At 37.5% G+C, this 13,079-nt stretch overlaps 1 protein-coding gene across 7 annotated transcripts in view; it reads right to left on the bottom strand.

Moving 5' to 3' along the window:
• The window catches only part of Saf-B (Scaffold attachment factor B), a 307,055-nt gene that overhangs the window by 39,319 nt on the left and 254,657 nt on the right, over window positions 1-13,079 (bottom strand). For all 7 annotated transcript variants that reach the window (XM_067138304.2, XM_067138300.2, XM_067138303.2 and 4 more), the window contains one exon: window positions 10,588-10,703. In XM_067138304.2, the coding sequence (XP_066994405.1) occupies window positions 10,588-10,703 (116 nt within the window). The remainder of the gene's footprint in view (window positions 1-10,587; window positions 10,704-13,079) is intronic.

The raw sequence follows: 13,079 nt of genomic DNA on the forward strand, positions 1-13,079 counted from the left end.
GGTGATATTCTTGAAGTGAAGTGTTTTGTTGTGATACTGTGAGGTTGTGTGTGTGTTAGTTTGTGAATGTAAGTAAATAAAAACAATTGTACCACAGTCTAACATACACAGTCGCAAAGCTCTAATAAGAGGAAGGTTCATCGATATGACAGCTGGAGCGACACTAGCACCTCTAGCAGCGAGGTAGAGGCAACTTGCTAGCAGACGACAGCGAACGAATTACCACTACAGTTTAAAATGGTCATAACTTCTGAACCATTCATGCAAATTATGTATTGAAAATGTTATTGTGATCCTTACATTTAAAGCTTTTTGTCATTTCGCACTCGTACCGACTTGTACAATGAGCGCGCTATTCAGCTGAGCTCAAAGTTGCGAATAATCGTAATTTTGGAAGTGTTAATGATATTTTTTCTCTTTCCAATATGATTGTGATTAGTGACGGGCAGAATTGAATTTAATGCATTTGAGAACTTGAAGATCGATACTTACATTCGAAACCATATTCTCTAGTTCTATAACTATGAAAAGCCGATTGTAGGACTAATTTACGCGGTACAAGATTTCCATAAATTGACTACGAACAGTATACCGGTGACCAAATTACAATGGAAGATAAAAAAGCGGATTTCGCCATCATGTTGGGCGCTGTGTTATCTAATGTGCTTTATTTCATTACATTAGAGAATTAAAAACTACTTGTGGTCGATTGTTGTTTAGCTTGCCGTTAAAGGCATTAGATTTTTCGAAGAGTTTAGCTTCGGCTGATCAAAGTTGCTGAACTGAAAGAAGTTTCCAAGGGAATTTGATGAAGTTTCCCCGGTAAAACTGGATGTAAAGTTTCGATATTTTAAAGTCGTACACCAGTAATTAACGTATGAAGCCAGCCCTGTAGTCTAACTTGTCTGCCTCTCACCCGGAGGGCCCGGGCACAATTACTGGCCAGGTCAGGCATTTTTACCTGGATACGAGGGCTGGTTCTGGGTTCAGTCATTCTACGATTACCTTTAATTGAAGAGCTCTTTAATGGTGATATGCCGATCCCAGTCTAGAGAGCCAGGAATAAACGGCCGAGAGGATTCGTCACACTGACCATGCGTCACCTCGTAATCTGCAGGCCTTCGGACCGAGGGCGGTCATTTGGTAGGCCCATTGGGGCTGTAGTTTTGTTTGGTTTAGGGGCGTTTGTGAGATTATAAGTAGGGCCTACACATATTTCATTTTTTTGATTAGCCAAATTGCTGATGGTTCATTCGTTCCCAGATTTCTCATTTTCCAGTGTTGTACGATTTTTTCGCGGTCCCTCCAAAGATGGAGAATCGAGGTTCCACTGTATTTTGCAACCGTGAAACCGGGTTTATCCTTGATTTTATTGCTTGTACTGGAAAAGATATGGACATTGAACACTATGAAAAACTCTAGTGCCTGGGTCAGTACCATACCATATTTTGATAAGAGAAACTGTAGTAAAATCAAGTTAGTATGTTGTAAATTTTACAAACTTAATCACATCTAGATCTAATTATATTTTTGTCAATTTTAATATTACTTTCATTATTTTTAGAAAAATATTCTCTACGCCACTGATTTAAATTAAACTAAAGGTTTTTTCTGAAAGCTTGTTTTATTGGCTCTCTTATGCAAGGTAACAAATTAATTTATTGCCCTTCACAAAGCAATCTGTGTAGCATTTCTTCATTGATGGCAAAAAACAAAAATTTTGCACTTGACATGCTAGTGTATGTTGAACCGCCAGATAGCAGTAAATGCTTCTACTAATGTTACTGACCGTCCACAGATGTCTCTGTTGTGTAAACAGCTGCTAGGTACTACTTCCTGTTGTGCATTCCTACTTCTTGTCTGCTAATAACCCTTCTGAATCCCCATAGAAGTTCTCGTGTTTACCAGTTTGTTTCTTTTTGCTTGAAAGAGTTCGAGTGCCAAATTGTAATAAGAAATAGGTAGAATATGTGATGTATCACCAAGAAAGGCTGCACAGATTGTGACATTAAGTGAATGAGGTAAAGCTAATTCTGAGATAGCTCAAATTGTGGTAGAGCACAAAAGTAAAATTGGGAGACAATAGGGATGTATCACGCAAAACTTGTCCGCTAGGCAGCGTAATGGTAGTACCCGGTATGCGCTTTCCGCTGCTCGATTGTTTTACATGAGACTTATATGGAGTATTCCTACATTTGCGATCATTGAAACGAAACTTTTGCTTTAAATGCGTTTTTGTTAAGATTGAATTCTTAAAGTACAAATAGCATTTTGATAACATTCTTAATACGGTATTTTTTCTTTTCTTTGCCGGTTATAGGCGTACATAAGGCACGACATTGGTGTGACAGCAGTACCTGGGGCTACATCAGTACGACTGAATTTCATTTCCGTGCAGCGTACGAGTTTCAGGATATTGTTTCGGACCATAAGCCAAATACCGGTATAAAAATTTCAGATTTGGAAGTAATGTTCAGGAAGTCTGAAACTGGTGGTGCCCCAGTGTCCAATTATAGGCCACTGTGTGATTCAGGGTACCGTACCGCACACGGTGTTATGGCTGTATTTATACTTCTATATCTTCTTGCTCTCGGAGTTATTTCCAACATACCGGTGCCAAACCATGACAATATCGAAGGTACAGCGTTCTCCTTAAGTCTTCGTCTTTCGTCTAAAATGATTGAAATACGTCATATTAACTTTTCAGAATGTACTACCTTATTATAAAATTATTTCTTAATTACGGTAGTAATAATTAGCTTATTTACCAGTTTCAGTAATGCCATAATCTTCATCTGTAAAATGTTTCGAGCAGACTTTGATATTAGGAGTCATATTTTTATTTCGTAGGTCCTGCCTACGAATCGCATGCAACCACTTTTTACGGAAAGCATCTTGCTTAGGAAATTGATGGTATGAATACGCTCGACCTTGATTTTGGGACATTGGGGCACAGCAATAGCCAGGCATCACAATTTTCTTGTCATCTTTGCTGTCGTAACGATATATTAAATCTTTAACTTCAGCATTTAACTAGGTAACTTCCATTAAAAACACATATAAACAAATGACGATCGACAAGCGCATACCGGATACTACACGTGAGACATCTATCGGTAGTGTTTCAGTACATCCCTATTGGCCAAGTTTCGAGAAACGGGTGGTCTTATGAGTGGTAGAGTGGGAAAATGTGGTAGAAAACTGAAAACTTCACCCAGGTCTGATAATGCTTTGCATCGTTTACGTCTGGAAAATAGATCTGCTACCACGGAAGTACTTAGAGACAAATGGAGGGAAACGTCTGGGGTTAATGTTTGTTCTAGAACTGTAAGGAACAGATTGTGAAAATTTGATTTGGTGTCCAAAAAGCCTGTAAAGAAACCAATGCTCACCAAAGAGTAATGTATGAAGCATGTTCAGTGGGCTAAAGAACATCGGCACTGGCCAGTTGAGCACTGGCATAAGGTTCTCTTCAGTGATGAATCTCAAGTCAATATTGGTGGAAGTGATGGTGGTTGTCGAGTGTATCGGAAAACAAGTGAAACACTGAATCCAGCCTGTACTCTGAAAACTGAAGTTTCCAACTAGTGTTATGCTCTGGGGGTGTTTCTCATACAATGGTGTTGGGCATATTGATGTCCTAGAATCCACTATCAATGGGCAGAAGTGCAGAACAATTTTGGAGAAGAAAATGTTACCATCAGGAAGGGATTTATTTGCAGGACAACCATTCATTTCTCAGGATGATTCAGCACCCTGCCATTGTGCAAAAGTGGTCAAAGACTTCTTAGGTGAACAAGAAAATGTCACAGCGCTGTCTTGGCCTGGAAATTCGCCAGACCTTAATCCAACAGAAAATTCTGAAGAAGAAAATAAGAGAAAGGAAGTCCCGAACAATACTGCAATTGATTGAGGCTATTGTTAATAACTGGTATCATGGAATACGCATTGAAGCTCTCCAAAATCTAGTAGATTTCATGCCGAGGAGGTGTCAAGAAGTTTTGAGGTCAAAAGGCTATCCCACCAAGTACTAGAGCCGAGATAAGAAAGTAATTAGTGAAGTGTGAAATTCTGGTTTTGTCCCTTCAATTAAAAAATGCTACACAGACTGCTATGTGAAGGTCAATAAATTAATTTGTTACCTTGCATAAGAGAGGCAATAAAACAAGCTTTCAGAAAATATATAGATTGTATTACTTTGTAATGACCTGTCACACAGAAACATGAAATAGATTGATCTGTCTGTTAGGTCATCAGCCCAGAGGCTGGTTGGATCCTCAAATAGCACCACCAAAGGCTATGTAGTTACAGGGTAACTGCAAAAACCAATGGCAGAGCCCAAATGAGGCATACTAGGCAAGATGAGGAGTGAGGTAGTTTGCCATTGCTTTCCTCACTGGACCAGAAGGTGCCACTGCAGCATGACTGATCCTATGAGCAACACCTTTCATAACACTCAGACACTAGTTGTGCCCCAAATGTCATTTCTTAGCACCACCCATACCCCAGCAGCTTCCATATTGTCACAGCCATGGATGACACTGGGACTTCGGTAGAAGCTACACTTTACTCTGGCTTCAATGCGAGGAGAAAATTCACCGAGTTGCTATTAATTTTTCTGGCAGTGTATCTAAGTGGAAATTATATAAATTCATGAAAAAAGGAAAGTTAAAATCAAAATAACAAGAATTCATAATTTTCAAGAAAAAAAAACCTCTCTCCTGGTGGCCTGTTAGTGTCACCAAAACTCGCTGATCAATAGGTTAAAAGGCCGAGCCTATTTTCTTATTGAGTCAAAAACTCCAGTCATATTCCATGGTTTGGAAATATGTTCTTAAGAAACAGATTCCAACTGATCTTGAGATTCTTTCAACTTGTGAACAATGATAATTTTTCACCACCTGGTTACCCTGACTCCAACCCAAGTGGCAGATTCGATCCCATTGTTGAACATGCCAATAGTGTATTCATACACCATTGTAAATAACTACTCAAGATAAAAATGTTAAAAATTTCACGTTTATTCATATGAAATAGGACATTTCAAAGAAGTCATCAATATTTATCGACGAGTTGAATTTTCTCATTTTTTCTGTTTTGTTTCTGATTTTTAATTTTTGGTGTATAAAATTGCTTGGAAAGTATTTTATTCAAAATACCCAAGAGCATTTTAGTGTTATAAGTTAGTTTAACAGCAAGAATGTCTCCTTGTTAACAACTTAAAAATGTTTCAAGTCATAGTGATAATATTTGTGAACTATATAGCCCAAAGAGTGAAAACCTGCAAAATCCTCTAAATCTGTCTGGCACTCTTGGCATACTGTGAGCACCCAGGCATTTCCCGACATCCCAATTTCCTGTTCTGGACGTATGTTGGGATATACCCGCCACCTGTTTCCGCGGTAAATATATAAGCGTGTGAAGCAATTATCCGTGCTGCTGCCAACTATAGTCATTGTATAGAACCGTTAGGAATGTCACAGCCTTGTTTTACGAGTTTTAGAGGTAAATAAAGAAAGAGCTGTTGTTTACATTAATCAGCTGTGAAAATCGACAGCAGTGATGACGAATTATCAGGTATGGACAGTGAGATTAATGTTTCTGAGAGTGATGACAATTCTAGCAAAAGAGAAGTAGTTGAAAGCGAGAATGAAAGTGATATAAATAGTAGTGAACCAGACAATGGTTGGAGAGTTTATTGCTCAGCTGATCTGAACTTTGTAAAGAATCCACACACTGTGATTAGTGGATTCTCACCTCTCACAGGTAAGAAACCATCAAATCCCGTTGAATTTTTTACACTATTTTTTACAGAAGAATTGGTACAACAAATTGTTGATGAGACTAACTGCTATGCAAGAGAAAAAATACAAATGAATGCTTCGAGAAGTAACACACGGAGAAGAAATATAAATAGGAAAGGGGCAAACTGTCTTTCAACTACATGTTTATTGCTTATGTTGTGTATCTAGAGTGATAAATTAATTCATAATGTTGAGAGTCAGACTTTGTACCTTTATTATACCTTCATCGTAACTATACATCTTTTTTTTTCAAAAAAGGTGCAGGACTACACAAGGAAAAAATTTCTGCAAAGGGTTAGGAATATACCAAAATAGTTCAAAGAATCAAAATACTCAACAGTAAAACAGTAATTAGTTATATAATTTCCAGTAATGTAATGAATAAAAGTGTAAACAAATATATTCAATAATAATGTTCTCTCTTAATTTATAAACTAGAAAATTGAAAAGTTTAAAGACAGATAAAAAATTTTTTTTTTTAAAATACTGCTTCTATGCATTATCGATTCCTACCAGCAACACTTCTGCCTAAGGAATTTGGTGCCTTTTGCTGATGAATTCACTCACTCATAAGGCAGTGGTTTGGGGCCAGACTTGAGATTGTGTGTGTATTTTGAGATTGGAGGATTATTACAGGAAGTGTGCGCAATGTGCATTAATGTACACATCACATGTGTCTTCTAGCTCAATTGTATGAACAAATAAATATATCTCAGCAAACCCATTAACAACATATGGTATGAACTTACATTTCCTTCCAGATACACAGTAATTTCAATAACTCCGAGCAAACCTAGTCCCTAGAGTAGATTTCTCACTTGAAAACTCGATTCTTTATTCTGAAAAATTTTGTTATAGAGGAAGCCATTTCTTATAAGTTTCAACTTGACCTATATCTCCGAAGTTCTCTACTCTTTTATAAATCTTATTAACAATATATCTACAAGGACAATATTTAATTTTAAAAAGACACGATTCATTCTTGAAGAATAATCATCCAGTTTATCAAATCCCACTTCAATTATATTTCTTATAGTTCTATTCTTTTACAGTTCTACAGTTCCATTCCCATACCCTTCCTGCTCTCTGAATATCACGAGCTCAGATGCATATACTGTATATGGGAGGGGGACAGACATGCTAAAAAAAAAAAATCAGTTTTCAAGACAGATGACCCATGTACAAATATTCCCAAATCACCCGAGAAGATGAAGTTGTTCCTTTGCGTACTTACAGTAATCTTCGCTCATAAACACGTTCAATTTAAAAAATCTGCATTATGTTGCATCAAAACACACAGGTCTTATGGCAACTATTAGAAAGGAAAGGGGTAGGAGTGGCAAGGAAACAGCTGTAGCCATATTTAAGGTACAGCCTCAGCATTTGCACCGTGAGAATATGGGAAACCACAGAAAACAATCTTGAGGGCTGCTGAGAGTGGAGTTCAAACACACTATCTCCCGAATGCAAACTAACAGCTACGTAAATTAAAGCGCATGGCCACTCTATAAACATGTTCAATTACCTTCAACTATGCTATGAAAAATATGCGAGACTAAACCAATTTTGAAATACTGTACCAACGTGCAATTAAAAAGCATTTCAGTGTACTTTGTTTTGCTGGATGCAGTACATCTACAGTAATCTCGGTAATTCAAGGTAGACAGGACTGAGAAAACCTCCTACTATAGAAAGAATACTTGCCAACTTCCCAAATAACCTATCAGTTAAATCTCTGCATGCCGAAACATGTGGGAACCCAATGTACCAAAATGCAGTATAAAATGACATGTAATTTCTTCACTTCAAATAATTATGCGATAACAGCATTAGTATAAAACACTACATACAGCCGATGACATAAGGGACAAAATAATTCACCCCAGTTAAACTAACACAAGTATCGTTAACATGCATCACTGAAAGTACTTACAAAATGTGATTTGTTTACAAACACGGCTAATTAAACTTTGAAGTAAAGTGTACATTGCTGCGTGTAATTATATGAATGCAAGTTATTTACATCATTTACACCATCACAAGTAAATCATTCAGTCACGACTTCAGTGACTTGCGTTGCTTTCTTCAGAAATTCAACAGCATATGTGTTTGTATGATGTCCACCAGCTCCATACAGATATTCAACAACTGTGCTTATTTTGAATCATTTGTAGCCTGGTTACTTGTAACACTACATAAATCGTCTATATGAAGAAGCACGAAGTGGCTGTGGAGTTCATTCACAGCGTAACCTCGTTTCATCTTCTCTTTTCCATTAAAATAGAAGGAAACTTCTCAAAAACAAATTAAAAGAAGAAAACCGTGCATCTTCAATGACATCAAGTTTAACAACCTGCGCATGTTTTAGCACATCATTCTTAAAAGTGAACTTGTTAACCGTGTAGTCACAGGCTGCAGAGAAATAGTTTCTGACTGATGAGAAAAACAGTGATTTGTCTTCTTGTAGTATCCTAACTGAGTTTGAGGTTTGAATGCTAATAACATCTGTTTCAATAGATCTATCATTAATTCAAAAAGTACATCGATCCGTGGGGAAACATGCTGAAAGACTACAATGATCTAATCAAATAATGGGATAATCACATGTAAAAAGTATAAAATGCATTGTTAAGGACAGAGGAAGGAAACAACCAACCATCACTATGACGTCAGCATGATGTGCCAATCAATCTTCAGAGAGGCATCCGACTTCATTACTCTGAGGTGATGTCTACGAAGGCTTCCAGCGAGCATAGAAAACATGGGATTGTGGCGATTGATTCTCATCAACTCTCCCTTGGGACAGGACCCAAATACGTGTTTTGAATTTGTCACATCATATACAACAGGAAGTATGAAGGCTCCAATGGATAGAACAGATCATACATGATGTTACTTCAAGAATCAGCTTAGTGTCTTTTTTCCAATGCCTTATGGGGTAAATGTAAGAAGAAGTTAATATGGAAACATTACTGAAACTAGGTTTAGAGGGAGCATGAGTGAATAGAGATAGAAAGAGATCTATATTAGTTCTGCATGCACTGTGGAGAATCTCAATTCCTTTGCCTATTGCTGGTGGTTGACCTAGTGTAAAAGCTCTGGCAGAATCTACGCTGAATCTGGTAAAGATACCGACTGAAGTTCAGTACTTACGACAGTATGATTTACAACTGGATGGTATAGTAGGGAATCATTTCTTTTCTTAGCAATCATTTAAGAAAAGGCTAGGGAAAAAAACAGATAGGGAATCTGCCACTTGGGCGACTGCCCTAAATCCAGATCAGTAGTGATGGACTGATTGGCGATTGAATCAGGAACAGAGGATTGTAGAACATGTAGTCAGCCAAATAGCCTCGTAAGTTCCATTGGTGAGAAAACTCACTTCTTGCTAATGGCATGCTTCCTTCACATCCTCAAGATACACCAGAAACACACATCCACAAATTAACAGCTCTTCTACCAGTTGTGTTAACAGGGTGGAATATGGTAAGTATGTATAATGTTCATTTGCAAGCACTGGATTCAACTAGATGCATCCTATCAATGCATTCACATACTGCTGTTCTCCATCTGATTTGCTGACATATAATTCACACTTGTTAAATTTCTCATCACAGGATGAGTACAAATTAAATATATAATCCGACATCATAAAAAACAAGTAATATTCAACCCTTTCCGGGTCACGGCGCAATATATTGCGTCTCACGGGAAGTGCCCCAACAGTTACAGCGCAATATATTGTGCGTCGAACTTTCGAGCATCATACCTTCGCTTCTCTTTGACTTTCAGCAATGATTGAAGAATTTGTCGTATCTGCCATCTATCGGCTACATTACGGAAGCTTGCGCTAATTTGTATTCTCTTTGGGAGCACTGTTAACTTAAATTTTTCATGTCAATGTCTACCACACTTGCTAGTCAATGCGATCGGATAAACATGGCTGCTTGCAGGCATGCGGAAGTTTTGAAAGGTGATGAAAAAGTGTTTGAAATATTAATGAATGATTAAAGTGAGGGTTCAGATTTGTGTTAAAATTATTTAGAATGTGTTGACGATATTGTACCCGAAGTTTCAACTGTTGACGTTGAAGGTGTGACAATGATGAAGAATTATAACAAGCTTCCTCGAAGAGGCAGAAACGAAATGTATCAAATGATCATTGGGTCTGGGAAAAAGAAACGGGTAATAATAAAATTTTTACCTACTGATTTTGGCTATAAGCCTGATCTTGCTGGAATCCAGGACCAATATTTGGCTGAAAACTCTCCAGAACTAGACATTTTCAAATTTTTTCCGCATACCTTAGTGAAAAAATTAGTCATAGAAACGAACTTGTATCACTCGCAATACGTAGAGAAAAATTAGGTCATTTATTCCACATCCCGAGCGTCAAAATGGACTGATATTACTGTCGAAGAAATGTATTTAGTTTTAGCAATATGTATTAATGGGTCATGTAAACAAACATAGCTTAGAAGAATATTGGTTAGTACCCAGCCCCTTGCTTTGAGGAATATCACACAAAAAAACTTTTAAGCAGGCTAATTGTGTGATATTGTTGTTTTTCTTTTCATTCATCTCTATTTTATCTATTTTTGTGAATATAATGTCCAATGAGTGTGTTTTGCTATTTATAGAGAGATTTATTTATGTACCTGTAAAAACCTAAATTGTGGGGTATGTGAGCGTTTAGAAAACCTGACCTTGAAAGGGTTAAGAAAAGGTCACATGATTTGAACACTGAAATGGGAAAAGAAAAGCAATACATATATGATCTAACCTTTACCAGAATCCGGATACCTCTCTCGACCAGAGTGTCGTACATCAACTTTAGGACGGTGGTCACTTTCAGGTCTTCGTTCATCTCGAACCCTGAAACTTGGCCCTCGTTCAAACCTATTAAACACACAATAAAAAAAGGAGCTGTAAAATAATGCTAGTAATTTTGAGAGGTGAAGATTGCACAGGAAGTCATTTAAAATATGTCAGTAATGGAAAGGAATAAACAAGACATATCAAGTCATAAGACAGAAAGAGAAACTAGAATTTGAAGACTTACAAGAACGATTGCAATGACAAGCCAAGAGTGGGCAGACAGAGCATAACAGGAAGGCGAAACACGGGCAAACAAGAAAAATCTTAAGAACAATCTCGGTATCTTCAGCCACTGCCATCTTCACACAGACACTTCGATGGGCTCTCTCCTCATTAATCTTAGATGTTCTACATCTATTTCTTCTCACTCCTCAGAGGAACTCGTTTCTACTTCCCAGATTCATGAGAAGGGCAGGTATTAACACCCATTCCAGCACCACCGAGCTCGATAGGTGCAGTCGCTAAAGTGCGGCCAGTATCCAGTATACGGAAGATAGTGGGTTCGAACCCCACTGTCGGCAGACCTGAAGAGGGTCTTCAGTGGTTACTAATTTCCACACCAGGCAAATGCTGGGGCTGTACCTTAATTAAGGCCACGGCCGCTTCCTCCCCACCCCTAGCTCTTCCTTGTCCCATCGTCGCAATAAGACCTATCTGTGTCGGTGCGATGTAAAGCAACTTGCATTCCAGGACCATTTCGACAAGTTGTCAGTCTCAGGAGGGTAGTGCATGATAAGGAAAAGGCTGAATAAATACAGCAAAACGAAGTTACAGTATAACCTCAATCTAGACTAATTGAGACTCTAGGTTTTCCGAATTAATGGAAGGCCGTAATCTCGCATGATCCACTCTATCAAATGCCTTAGACATGTCAATTGCGACAGTCCATTTGACCTCCTGAATCCAAGATATCTGCTATATCTTGCTGGAATTCTACAAGTTGAGCTTCAGTGGAATAACTTTTCCTCAACCGGAACTGCCTTTTATCGAATCAGTTAATTTTGCAAACATGTCTAATATAATCAGAAAGAATGCTCTCCCAAAGCTTATGCAATGCATGTCAAACTGACTGGCCTGTAATTTTCAGCTTTATGTCTATCAGCCTTTCCTTTACACACAGGGGCTACTATAGCAACTCCCCATTCATTTGATATAGCTTCTTCGTGCAAACAATAATCAAGTAAGTACGTCAGGTATAGTACAGTATCCCAACTCATTGTCTTTAACTATAGCCCCAGAAATCCTATCAATTCCAGCTGCTTTACTATCTTATTGTAAATGTTGTTATTGGTAAATTTTAATATTTCTTTAGTATTAGTCACCTCCTCTCACTGGACATTTCTCTAACCAACAATCTTTACTGTACAGTATTATTATTATCATTAAACGGACTAAAGGGGCCCAGATTAATGTACTTCTACTATACAAACGAAAATGAATGCAGGTGGTTAACCTTCTTGCACTCAGCATATATGCAGAGGTTTGTTTGAAGCCGCTAAAACTAATTTTTGTGGTTTTGAAACCAAATTACAAAAAAATCAACACAAACAGTAATAAACACACATTAAAATAAATCACATTAATGTAGGAAACTTAGAGAATTTCAGAAATACCTTGGACATATTATTATTGGTAAAGCCGAAAAAATTATTGAACTATGAAAATAATTATTGAAAAATGAATAATGGTTTTCAACAACAGTAAGATCAGACATTATCGCGTCTTTCTTCTTAACTCTTCCACCTGAAAGAAAGGAATTTTTAATTCTGAATAATTTTATATCAATAAGATGTGTGTGCTGCCATTCACTCATGAAGTATGGCACAAACTTATTCACTGTACATGTAATTGTCACTGATGTCAGGTTCTTCACAGTCCGATACACGGTGAGCATCTGGGACTGCGAAAAATCTTCAGGAGTAAAATAGTCACTTCCTACATAACGATAATCACTTTGGACAAAGAATACCACTATCCAAGGATATCGGAATCATTCGGCCCTGAACATGGCCCAGCCATTATGAGAAAAAGAAGTCGCAAGTACGTACAGCGGAGAACAGGAAGTACAGCGAACACACGATATACCACAGAAATGAAACAAATTCTAAATTAAATTGATCGCAAAATCAAATGGTTGTATTCATAAGCCAACTATAAACAGATCCATGCTATAACTACTTCGAACAACATTAACACTCACGGTCAACAGATTTCATTTGTCGAAAATAAAAGTATTTCATAGGGCTGGTGGAACAGGAAGTACAGCGAACACACGATATACCACAGAAATGAAACAAATTCTAAATTAAATTGATCGCAAAATCAAATGGTTGTATTCATAAGCCAACTATAAACAGATCCATGCTATAACTACTTCGAACAACATTAACACTCACG

The sequence above is a fragment of the Anabrus simplex genome, chromosome 1 (assembly GCF_040414725.1).
Source record: "Anabrus simplex isolate iqAnaSimp1 chromosome 1, ASM4041472v1, whole genome shotgun sequence".
In the NCBI taxonomy this organism is placed as follows: domain Eukaryota; kingdom Metazoa; phylum Arthropoda; class Insecta; order Orthoptera; family Tettigoniidae; genus Anabrus; species Anabrus simplex.